The 12,312-nt window shown below is 48.7% G+C and overlaps 2 protein-coding genes across 2 annotated transcripts in view; one reads left to right on the forward strand and one right to left on the reverse strand.

Annotated features, from left to right (window-relative positions):
- Nucleotides 1–3,668, forward strand: part of ADO (2-aminoethanethiol (cysteamine) dioxygenase) — a 4,281-nt gene extending 613 nt beyond the window's left edge. The window contains exon 2 of the mRNA XM_008592308.1: nucleotides 1–3,668. This exon is cut by the window's left edge and continues 15 nt beyond it. Within this exon, the coding sequence (XP_008590530.1) occupies nucleotides 1–385 (385 nt within the window). The 3' untranslated portion in view covers nucleotides 386–3,668.
- Nucleotides 3,669–6,221: 2,553 nt separating this feature from the next.
- EGR2 (early growth response 2) lies at nucleotides 6,222–10,562 on the reverse strand. The gene is made up of 2 exons (XM_008592309.1): nucleotides 10,069–10,562; nucleotides 6,222–8,711 (listed from the first exon to the last, which is right to left on the reverse strand). The coding sequence occupies exons 1-2, from the start codon at nucleotides 10,235–10,237 to the stop codon at nucleotides 7,456–7,458; spliced, it is 1,425 nt and encodes a 474-aa protein (XP_008590531.1). The 5' UTR covers nucleotides 10,238–10,562; the 3' UTR covers nucleotides 6,222–7,455.
- Between the last annotated feature and the right edge of the window lie 1,750 nt (nucleotides 10,563–12,312).

Below are 12,312 nucleotides of genomic sequence, written 5' to 3' on the forward strand. Positions count from 1 at the left end.
GCCGCGGGCCCCGCCGCCGGAGCAGCAGTTCGAGCCGCCGCTGCAGGCCCGAGAGCGGGATGCTGTGCGGCCGGGCGTGCTGCGCTCGCGGGCCGAGTACACCGAGGCCAGTGGCCCCTGCGTCCTCACGCCGTACCGGGACAACCTGCACCAGATCGACGCTGTGGACGGACCCGCCGCCTTCCTGGACATCCTGGCCCCGCCCTACGACCCGGACGAAGGCCGGGACTGCCACTATTACCGGGTGCTGGAGCCCGTCAGGCCCAAGGAGGCCTCCGGCTCTGCCTGTGACCTTCCCCGAGAGGTGTGGCTCCTGGAGACCCCTCAGGCCGATGACTTCTGGTGCGAGGGAGAGCCCTATCCAGGACCCAAGGTCTTCCCTTGAAGCAGCAGGCTCCTGGGAGCGGTGGGCCGAAGACGTGCCCTACCCTGATCCGGGCCTGGCTGCCTCCCTCCACCACAAGGGCTGTCTCTCTGCCCCCTAGTCTGGGCGTTGGATCTACTGGAATGAGCAGTAGCAGCTTCCTCGGCAGCCTTGGGAAGCACGGGCGACTGGACAGCAGCCACCGGGCACGGTTATGGGGGCGGGGTGGGCGGGGAGGCTAGGTTGTTTCCTGGTACTGTCACTGCCACCAGGGCTTTGATTTGGGTGAGTGGGGCAGGGGACTATCTGAAGCGCTTCCATCGTAAAGCCATAATGACAATATTCTTCCTCTGTTCCCCATTCTATAAAGAATATATTAGTTTTCTTTTCTTTCTCCCCTTCAGTAAATAGAGTTTGTTTTTCATTCATGCCCTTATGCCCTTTTATTCATTATTATTAACTTATTACTGACTCTGCATGACCCAGTGGTTTGAATTGTTTTTAGTTCAAGTCATTGGTAAAAACTAGGTTTAAAGAGATAAGCCACTGTTTAAAGTGAGCTGTCCTGCCTAATTAATTCGTTGTGAAAATTAAATGATAAATCAGAGTTTGGGGAGCACCCCCAAAACATAACTATGCATGTAGCAGACAAGATTTATTTTCTTTAGTTCCCTTGCCCAGTAGTCACATTTGGTTTACTCAGCATCTACTAAGAATTTCAGCACCTGCATATCTCAGTGGCAAATAGTCACTTAGACTTTATCTTCCCCCTGAATCAACAGATCTGTGAGTTGAGCAGATTTGTTGTTGCAGATTCACCTTTAATGCAAAGACTCTGTTATCCTCAAGGGACTTTTTTTTCTATTTTTACTGTACTTTAAGAGGTATTAGGGTAATTTTGTATTTTCTAGCCAGGAAATTCGGAGGAGCTGAATTGGTTTTGCTTCCAAACAACTGAATGTAAAACACCCCTAACCATCTGTTGAATTCTTCCGTACCCCTATATACTTCCAATATTTTCCTGTAAAAGTAGAGAAACATATTATTATGTTGGTGACTGTTTCCCATCCTCTCAGGAATGCTAGTTCCAGAGGGCTGGTGGTTCCAGCTGTGTTCCTGGCAGTGTTACCTCCACCCTCTCCCTCGAACAGGAGAGAGAGTGAGAGCTTGCTTCACCTAATGTGGTTTTCTGTAGGAAGAGTCAGAAGGCACAGATGTTCAAGGCTAGAGAATTGAGAATTAACTATACTACTAGCTATTTTAAAGCAGCAAAACTTGGGATTAAACACTTCCCACTCCCAACTGTAGAAATGAATAGTTGTGCTATCTTTGACTAGTTTTTGTCCTTTTGATAGGCTGAGCAACTTTACCTTCTTTACAGATGTACTGACACCATTTGCTTCAGGCTATGGAGCACTATTGTTTCCCCCTTTTTACTATTTATATAATTCCGTTTTGCACAAAACTTTTAATAAATAAAAACAAGCTGTAGAAATAAACACATTAAAATTTGCCCAGCTGTCGTCTAAGCCCTTTTGATTGACTTGCCCATGTGGCAATAGAGTTCTAATATCTGTAATAAAGGGAGATTTTGCTATTGGTGGAAAGTGTTTATGGCCCTGTAGGGAAACTGTGTGTGCCTTTGCCTCTTTATACATGCTGAGTTACAGAGACCCAGGGTGAAGGAATATTTGTTTCCAATTTTTAAAGTAATAAGAAAAAGCAAAATTTTGATGAGTGATCTTTTTGTTTAAACAAAAAAGATGCTTATTCAGCACAACATGCCACTATGTTGTAAACCTCACATAATACCAAGCATTTCCTCCAGGATTACTAAAATTGTTTTATGGTACCTTCACATTCTGGTATGGTTTAATATGCCTTAGGGGTAGTTTGAAGCAGTTCTTCATGCCACTCAGTTTGAAAATAAATTTTAGATATGCAAATGGTGATTTTCTTAGAAAAGTTCACAAAGTAATTTTTCATAGTGTGGTAATGAATATGTGTAGTTATCAATCCAATACTTTTTAAAAATTATATTGTAGCAGAAAGTTGATTAACTTAGAAAGATTGTTGATAGTGAGGTACTGGTTATAATAGAACCTGGAGTACATTAAACTAACCTACAAAACTTATCTTGGCAATAGGACAGTAATAAAGGAAGAATTATTATGAAAGACTTAATTACAAAAAAAGTTTTAAAGATCTTAATTACAAGCAATTTAGAAGAAAAACTAACGTGCCTTACCAAATAGCTGAAATTGTTTTAGGCCAAAACAGCAATATAGCTCTGTAACTTAGTTTAATAAGAACAGTGAGACTTTTGGTTCACTAATAAATTCTGACTAAGTTAATAGTGAATACTAAATGTAATTTGTTTTAGTGAACTACTAAGGAAAAAAATGCTCATTACAAAGACAAAATGTGCAGAAAAACTTTGCACCTCTCTGCATAAACTTCGTTACGACTGACTTCATGTGCTGCTATTGTTTCCATAATGTCCTCAATATAGATTATGTTTTAGTAACAATTGTGGGATAAAAGTTATCTTCCCCTAGGAAAAACTAATGAGCACAATGATATCAGTCACTTTTTCTCTTGTATACTAAATGCAATAATTGTCTCTCATGGGTGAGTTATTGTCTGTCTAAATACTTCTAAAGCTTTTTAAATTCTCTAGTTATACCAGTGGCCAGTTATATCAATGCAGAGTATAGTGTACCTGTGTACTACTTTATGAGAATTGTTTTTTACTAAGCCTGATTTGCATAGATTGAATTTACACCAACTGTTGTTTGTTCATGAAAATGGTGGCCTGCTTTTTAAGTAATGTGTTTTATCAATACGAGTGAGTCCTCCGAGCTTTTAACACTAATAGCCCTTCTTGCAATATCCACACCTTTTATTCCTGCTTTTTATTGTCTCCTTGTAGGTGCCTCAGTCTTGGCATCTCGGAGGACTTTGTCATCAGTCATCTATTCCAAATGATTCTGAATGTTGTGCTCTAGCTCTACTGCCCAACCAAAAAGCAATACATCTTTAATTCAGGGCTCTGCCCATTGCTATTCTAGTCTAACCTGAGGGCAATGCTACTACCCCTGTAATTGTGCTGGTCTAAATTCAGAACTTACAGTTATGCAGCAGCTGGCCCACTGATTACTTCCATTGTAAAGAGGTATCTACTGTTAAAGAAGGAAACCATTTGTTAAGCCCCGTATAGATACTGAGTCTTCAGATCCAGGATGTTTACATTTCTGGATTAAAGTTAGTGTATTTATGGAAAATAAAGGCATGTTTAAAAGTTTATAGATAAATCTTATTTGATTATTGCAAAATGGAGAAGGAAAACATTACCTGCTATGATGTCTACATTTTGATTACTGTTAAAGGTTCACAGTCTATGCTGTAAGATGATGCTGTACTAAAAACTGGTGGCTTTCTGCAGATTTCCAAAGTCTTAAGTAATAATGTAAACTTAAAATTAGTGTATTTCCTTGAGAGTGAGCTTTGAAACAGTTTGACTGAAAACACATCTGAAACTATTTAATGTCTAGTCATACTATTTTGCTACAACAGAAAAATGTTTCTTCTATATTTCACCAAAAGAAAATAAGCTAATACAAGAAAAAAATGCATTCATCCTAGAAGGAAAGAATCTTACGACTTAAATATTTTCCTTCCTTGGATTTTCCTTTTCCTGTAGAATTTGTTTCACTGTAGTTTGGACTGGCGGCATTTTAGACACTTCTGTTGATTGTGAACATTCTTTCCTACAAAAAAAAAAAAAATTGCATTGAACTGTTGAAAGGTCACTGCAGTCATTTTTAATATATACAAAACAATTTGCCGCCTTCTCATTAGCAGTTCGGATATTGAAATTAAATAGCCTGGTGTATGAACACTTGAAAATCTTATGTGGGTTTAATAGACCTATTTTTAATATGGATTGAACTATCTCAAAAGCATTATGAATCTAAAGAATTACTCTCTAGAAGTTACCTTTTAATAAACCAACAGTAACAAATGAAACATCAGTAATATTATTCAGTAAAGCATAAGAAATTAGAAGGAGTACACTTATCATTCCATGCTTTATTTCTTGAGCAATGTAAAAAATGAGACACCTGTGAAAAGTACCCTGAGCGTTCTAGCAGAGATAAAAATCTAATTAAAGATATTGGCCTACCATGTTGAAAGTTACAAGTAAAAGCCACAAGGTTGGCTCAGGAAACACTGAGATATGGTGTTGCTTATGGTGTGTGTGGTACTACTACTTCACCAAACCCTTGTCAAGATGAAAGTGATGAGCTGGTTTGGCTGTCATCAAAACATCTCCAATCTTATTTTTAAAAATGACTTTTCTATTGCTTTGTAAACAGTGGTTTAGATTATCATGTTTGAAGATTCTCTAAAATTAAAACTTGGGTATACTCTATTATAATGAATTTTGGTAGGAGGAAGGTATTCCTTAAAAACGTAATTGTCAAAATGTGGCATTGTTTTATTTTTATCAAAATTGGACAAGGAAGGATGACACGATGCTGACAAGCTGGGAAATAGGAATCTAATGGGAAAGCACCAGTCACTAGAAAAATCTGACATTGAAGTTTTGAAACTCTATTTAGTAGGTATAGAAAGAGGTATTTCTGTATCCCTGAAATAGGAATGGACAGAGGAGATACAGAAGAAAAGGGTTAATACCCCCACAAATTGGACCTCGAATTCTAGTGCTGGTAAAAGTAAGATGTGGTTTTCAGGAGTATCAGTGACCGTCTCCTATTCTGAAATACAGTCCATCAATTATGAGCAAAGTCTGAGGGAGCGTCACAGTGGCAAGGGACAAACAGATGAAGGGATTTTCAGATGCTGTAGCTAACCATTGGGCGCTCTGACATGTTTCATTTGTGTAAGGATCAGAAGCAGTGGGTGAATTTAAATTATATTAAAGATGGTAACAAGGACGTGATCTGTTTGCTTTGTATGCTAGGTGGATAAATTAATTTTTGGTGAATTTATATTTTTAAATCACTACAAAAGGTTTGCAGTAAAATGAACCCAATAGTGTATTCTTTTGCAAACCATTATCCAGTATCATGAAGGGCCATATTCGGCTTTTTAATTTACATTTTCTTTGAGATTTTCTTAAGGCTAAGGTACAACTATCTTGTCTAACAAGCTTGACATTTTTATAGTCAGTGCTAGACTACCAAACCTATGGCAGATTAATGGTCCTTCCGAATAGGGGTAATCAAATTGGGAAGTGAAGGCTGGAGAGAAATGAGTCCTGGGGTAATTCCTTTGGCAACCTATTAATGCTGTCATCAGCAGTGTCTGAGAGCATTTTTGATCTGAAGAGGCGATAGTGCTTTTCAAAAAGTTTTCTGTGGTCATGAGACTAATCCTGGAACCTGAAAGTCATTTCCAGCTTGACCACACCACCACACTTTCCACAAAGCCACATCTCATCAGAGTTCCAGTCCCTGGTCAGGGTTCTGAAAGCAATTGCAGTCTCCGAGTGGGCACTTGTTTGTAAGTATTTATTTTCCGAAGCCCACTCAGGAGCAGAGAAGCTATAGGCTGTTATAGAGGACGGAACAATGAGTCAAAACAACGCCTCCCCACTTTTACACTAATGCATGGGGGAAATCCCCAGAACACTAGTGCTTGATTATGAATGGAGATTGCTGTGGAGTGAGGGCTGGTATCCACAGGCTAGCAAAGAAAACTTGGAGGTCTTGTCTTAATCAAAGCACTCCAACCCACTGGTGCTTAGTGCTGTTTTTTTGATAATCCCATAGCTACTGAATGACTGTTAAATTCCCACCCAGCATTTCATAAATGATTTCTGCAGCAAAAATATTGTTGAAAAGTATTTATTTACACAATAGTCAATAAACCATCCATTATCTGAACTTCTGTTAGTGGTTTTTGCACTAGAATAGACTGTTCATTTTTCCACAACTATTAAGAGCTAATAACCAAACAAATCAGCTCCAATAACATTATGTACATCCTTATCTGAAATTTGACTACAAAGGTAACACTTTTAAGTCACAAAACAGAGCATACAAAAATATACTTTCTAAAAAAAAATTCCAAATATTAATAGGCAGAAATATACAGCCATACTAAACCCAGGGAGTGATTTTTTTTTTTCCATAGTAAGGCAACCCATTTACATGCAGACCCTGTAACATTGTCTACATCACACAAGGCACCAAGGACACTTCCAACACAATTGCATGCATCCTAGTTTCAGAGAACATATGTACATCCCCCTTTAAATAAGTTAGCCTCTGACTCATTTCAAGAGATCATAAATGCTTTACATTTTTTTTCCCAAAGGTTCAGAACTTGGAGAACAGTGCACATCAAAAATACACAAAATCTGAGTGGATATACACTGAAAAAATAGTCTTTACATTTCTCAAACAACTCAAAAAGGAGCAGATATTGCTATGTCCCTCCCATCACATTGCACTTCTGTTCTCTGAGTTTATAATACATATTGCTTAAAGGGTTGAGACGACTAGATAAGCTTTGATTCACTGTTCTAGGGCACAGAGTGCAGCGAAAAGGCCATGCTTCACTCACCATACAGCATCCCCCAAATCAGTCCCAAGCCATAAAGTGCACATCAGTTTTGCTTGTCTTTTTGCTGTTCCCACTTGAAGGAATCAGCATCTCCCAACCTACTGTAGAAAAAGTCTCAGATCAACTCTGACATCCAGGATCAAAAACCTGTAATGGGTCAAAATAAGGGGCAGGGGAGCAAAACCTAGTCTAAGAACCCTTTAAAGCAGGGTCAGCCTCAGCCCTATAGGCCAGGGGCCTCCACCCAACCCTCTCCTGAGCACCCCCCTTGCCTTGGGGTGATGGTCAACTCACCTAAGAGAGACTGAGATGGGCTAAGCTTTAGGAAGGACCTGCTTCTAAGTAGAAAGAGGGGGTGGGCAGTGCTGGGCTCCACCAAGGCCCTTTGCCCAACGAAGGGAAGGAGGGGTTAGGGGTGGTAGTGTTTGTCATGCAATTCGAATGGACGCAGGGCCTCTGGGGCCTCCAGGAGCTGGTGTGTCCACCTGAGTCTCAAGTCAAGGTGTCCGGGTCCGAGAGGAGCAAGAGGCAAGCGGCCCTCCACCCATAGTGCTGCCATTGCTGCCGCACAGGGTGCCCCCAGCCTGCGTGCCCCCGGCACAGGAGGCCGTCGAGGGGGCCGGCACCGAGGACGAGGGGCCACTGCTCTTCCGCTCCTTCTGCCTCAAGTGGATCTTGGTGTGGCGCTTCCTCTCGTCACTCCGGGCAAACTTTCGGCCGCAGTAGTCACAGGCGAAGGGCTTCTCACCGGTGTGGGTGCGGATGTGGGTGGTGAGGTGGTCACTGCGGCTGAAGTTGCGCATGCAAATCCGACACTGGAAAGGCTTGTGCCCGGTATGGATTCGGATGTGCCGTGTCAGCTCATCGGAGCGGGAGAACCGCCGGTCACAGCCTTCTGCTGGGCACGGGTAGGGCCTCTCGTGCACTGGCGTCTTGCTAGGTCTGTTGGGGTACTTGCGAGGCCTCAGGATGGGCCGCAGTGGCAGGGGGGGTGGGTTGTAAGCAGCGGCCGCTGCTGCTGCTGCTGAGCTGCTGCCAGGCAGCCGGGGTCCCTCACTGCCTCCACTGGCACCTGGTCCCGAGACCCCTGCACTGGGGCCCCCCAGGGTAAAGTTACGGATGGTGGAGAGTGGAGTGAGTGGAGGGGGGACCCGCAGGGAGTCCAGGGGGCAGGGAAACGGCTTGCGGTCTGGGCCAGCTGTACCATGTAGGTCTCTCTGGCACTGAGAGGGAAAAAATCCAGGATAGTCTGGGATCATGGGAAAGAGACCAGGGTCCGTGGCTGGCTTGGGGGACGGGTAGGAAGGAGGTGGTGGGTAGGCCAGAGAGGAAGAGGTGGAGGTGGTGGCTGCCGACAGGAAGGCGGATGGGTCCTGGTAGAGGTCTCCTGCACAGCCAGAATAAGGAGGAGGAGGCGGTGGCGGAGAGTAGAGGTGGTCCAGGTCAGGCTGGGTCTGAGACATGGTGCACACACCCAGGGGTCCTGTGGCCAATGGATTGGGGGAGGCAGAGGTGACGCTGGATGAGGCTGTGGTCGAAGCTGGGGAGGTGACCCCTTGCAGGATGCCTGCACTCACAATATTAATGATGCCTTCTGGGTAGCAGCTCGCACCAGGGTACTGGGGGTCAATGGAGAACTTGCCCATGTAAGTGAAGGTCTGGTTTCTGGGCGCAGAGACGGGAGCAAAGCTGCTGGGATATGGGAGATCCAAGGACCTCTTCTCTCCAGTCATGTCAATGTTGATCATGCCATCTGGGGAGGGAAACGCAGAATGGAGGTGGAGCAATGAGAATGCAACCAAGAATCCCTTCTCACCCCCCTCACATGCATTCATTCCTAAAGCCAAGGATCCCAGCACTGCAGAGCTGGGACAAAGTCCAACAGGTGGGGAAACTGAGGCCCAGAGACAGTAAGATAAGGCTAGCCCAAGATCCCACTGGCAACCAGTGACAGTCTGGGACTCAAGAACTACCTCCAGGAAAGCAGGATGAGTTCCTCCCAACCCCCACACACAGCCATCTGTGGTTCTAGTCCCCAATAAAAACACCCAATAATAGCAACAACAATATTAAAAATTCCCCATCTGCTTGGAACTTCTCTCCCTCTCCTTTGCATGGGGGGTCCCACGGCTGGGGCACCAGGACAAACATCAACCAAGAACCGACGATCCCAGTCAGTGCCAAGAAGGTGCCAGCCCGAGAAGAGGGGTTGATGGTTCCCTGGCTGCTGCTCCCCATCCCCAGTGCCTTTTCTCCCTCGCTCTCCCGCTGTGCTTCAGCTAAAGGCTGCTGGAGGGAATGGGGGCTGCGGAGGGGGAGTCTCTAGATTTCCCTTCCCTTCCAACCTTCTCAGCCTTGCCCGACACCCGCGCGTCCCCGCCCCAGCCCAAGGCCAGCGGCCGGGCTTCGAGAAAGGCGCGGGGGCCGCGAGAGACGACTTTCCACGGCATCGTCAAGGAAACCGGCGGCGCCGGTGCCCCCGCGGGCTTCCCTCCGCAGCCCGGGGGTTGCTTCCCGCCCTTGCCCGCCCTCCTCTCTGCCTCGGCCGGCCAGAGCCCTCGCCTCGCTAACCCCCTCAACTTCACGGGCGGCGCGCAGGTGGGGGCGCGCCTCCAGGTCGCACGAGGAACGCGCTCCGAGAGTCTCCCGGGATCTGCTCTGGCCGGGAGGGAGCTATGGACGCTTCCCTCTGGCGCTTCTCCGCCTCAGCTCTCCAGCCGCACAGCTCTTGCTGGGAGCCCCGAACTTCACTGTCACTTTACCATTACCCCGGGAGAGGGGAGGCCGAAGGGCCCACGCAAGCCCCGAAGCCCGGAGGGGCGCTCCTTCCACCCCGATCCCTGCGCCCACCGGAGACTGGGCGCGCCGAGGCGCACGCATGCCGGTCCGCTAACGACCCGGCGCCTCTGCCAGCGCGCCCAGCTCCAGCGCCCTGGTCCCTGCTCTGCCGGGCTCCTCCTGCACCCTCTTCCAGTCTTTCAAGCCACTGCGGGCAACACCGTCCACCTCGAGCCCCGATCTTCTCCTCCGAGTCCCGCACACGCACCGCACCCCACCCACCACCTCCGAGCCACGCGGGTCCCAGCCTGCGAAGAGGACACGCGGCTTACCTCCGGCCACTCCGTTCATCTGGTCAAAGGGGCCTCCCAGCTCGGCATTGGGGAAGATGGTCACCGACGTGGCGGCGAGGTCCTCCACCGGATAGATGTTGTCAGACAGCTGGTGCACAAAACCACTGAGAGTTACTGGGATTTTGTCTACGGCCTTGGCGGTCATCATTTGCTCCTCGCACAACCTGGAGACCCAACTCCCTCGCTACCTGGAGTGTCAGAGAAGCCGTTTTGGAGAGCGGTTGGACTGCGCCTGAGTGGGTATCTCCTTTTGCCCTCCACACTTAAAAACAACCACCCCCCCAAAAAAAAATTCCAACAGAAATAAAACTAGCAAACAAGTTGCTGTTTAAGAAAGAAGGAAAATGGCTCTTCGCCACTGACTCTGTCCTGTGTTCCGGCTGCTGGCGAGCCAGGAGCTGCTGGTGTAGTGTTATTATAACAGTCCGTGTGTCCCCTCGCCGAGCTATTAATCAATTGCTGCTCTCTCAGTTAGACGGAAAGTGTTGCTCTAAGTATTTATGGGCAGGTCTTCAATGCCCGTGACGTCGCTGCCCATATATGGACTGAGGAACAGGGCTGGGCCAGGCGGCTTTTGCCGTCACATGGCCTATTTGCATACGGGCTCGGCCGCGCTGGCTCCGCCGGGCTCGCGACTCCCGGCTCGCAGCCCTCGGGGACCCGCTGGGGTCCCAGGCGCGCGGTCCGAGCCGCCACCCCGGTTCCGGGCTCGGTGCTCGGCGGGGACGGGGCGCACCGCGGACCCCTGCTGCAGCCCCTGCGGGAGAACCAGCGGGTCGGGGCCGCGGCTCAGTCTCGCGGGGCGGGGAGGAATTCCGGTTCTCCGGGACTTTCCAAAAAAGGCGAAGATCCGGTGCCCACGGCTCCGCCTCCCCAGCCCTTGTTTGGGAGCCATTCCGGAAAATTAAACTTCGGAAAGAAACCGAGCGGAGCCGAGACACTCCAGTCAAACCCCTACTCACTTTCTTGGCAGCTCAAAACCGCAAGCAAAAGGAGGCAGCGAAGAAAAAAAAAAAAAAAAAAAAACGCTGCGTGCATTCACGGAAGCTGACTGCTTTTTTCTGAATTACTTGGTGGAAAGAAGTGGCTGGTGATAAGAATGAATGCGGTGTTGCTTTTTTGGAAAGTCTGTTCTATTTATACAGGAGCGAAAACGGAACAGGTTTGGGTTGTTTGTTTGTTTAAGTATTTTGGGCACCTTCGGACTGGGGGATAGATCCAAGGAGGAGCGGAATGACTGCGGGGATCTTCGAGAGAAATCCTCAGCCGGAGGCACCCCCTTGGTCTGCCCGCGCGCTCCCCGCCCCCCTTCAGCTGCTGCGCGCAGCGGGCGCCCTTCCCGGCGCGTCTGGGCGGTCGGCGGCGTGGGGGCGTCCAGATGGAGGCTTGGACACGCACCCTGCCCCGGCGCACACACTCTCACTCACACTCGCCCCACTTCCGCTGCACACACGGCCGCCCCCGCTGCCCTCTTCGCACGCCCCCTCACACGCTTTACGCTACACACCTCCCTGTTGACAGAGCGCGCCCGTGCGCCGGCTTAGCCACCCGGGGACTCGGCCAAGCGGGCGCTCGGGCTCGCAGGACGGGACCCTCTGCGGAGACACGGTCCCCACCTTCGCTGCCTGTCTCAGCCCGAGAGCCCCTGCTTCCGCGTGCCCCTGCCGGCCCCGAGCCGTACTCCAGAATACACACAGTGGGAGGGAGATTCTCCATCGCCCTTGCCAAGAGTCACCTCGGTGCGCCCAGCGCGGTCCCGAGTGACAGCAAACAGCATCTGTGATGCGGTTCGAGCTGCCGTCACCCTACATGCGTTTCCCTTTGCGAGTAGAGAAGGGGGAAAAACAAACAAAAAAAACTAATCCCGGTGGACACCTTTCTGTTTAGTTCCCAAAGCAATTTTTTAAAACTTCCCAGAGGTCCCGATAGCGGCGGGTTCCGGCTCGCGGGACGTAGCGCTCCTTCTTCCCAGCGCACCCCAACCCGCACAGGAAGCGCTCCGGGCCTCGCCGCGGCCCCACGGGAACCCCGCGGGAGGCTGGTCCCGGGTCCCCAGGCCCGGCGCGCCGCCGCCTGCCTGGCTCTTGGTCGTCTGTGCCGGCGGCAGAATGCCCGGGCCCTTTCCCGTTCCAGAGCCGCCGCGGAGGCCAACGACGGGGCGCTTGGGCAGCATCGCAGACCCGGCCCGTGCCGTTCCCGCCCCCAGCCCGGAGCGGCCCCAAC

The sequence above is a fragment of the Galeopterus variegatus genome, unplaced genomic scaffold (genome assembly GCF_000696425.1).
Source record: "Galeopterus variegatus unplaced genomic scaffold, G_variegatus-3.0.2 Scaffold7766, whole genome shotgun sequence".
NCBI lineage: Eukaryota > Metazoa > Chordata > Mammalia > Dermoptera > Cynocephalidae > Galeopterus > Galeopterus variegatus.

Coding starts and splice junctions, on each gene's coding strand:
- EGR2 (XM_008592309.1), bottom strand. CDS start 10,237: ATGATGACCGCCAAGGCCGTAGACAAAATCCCAGTAACTCTCAGTGGT. Junction 8,712..10,068: donor GATGAACGGAGTGGCCGGAG/GTAAGCCGCGTG, acceptor TTCCCTCCCCAG/ATGGCATGATCAACATTGAC.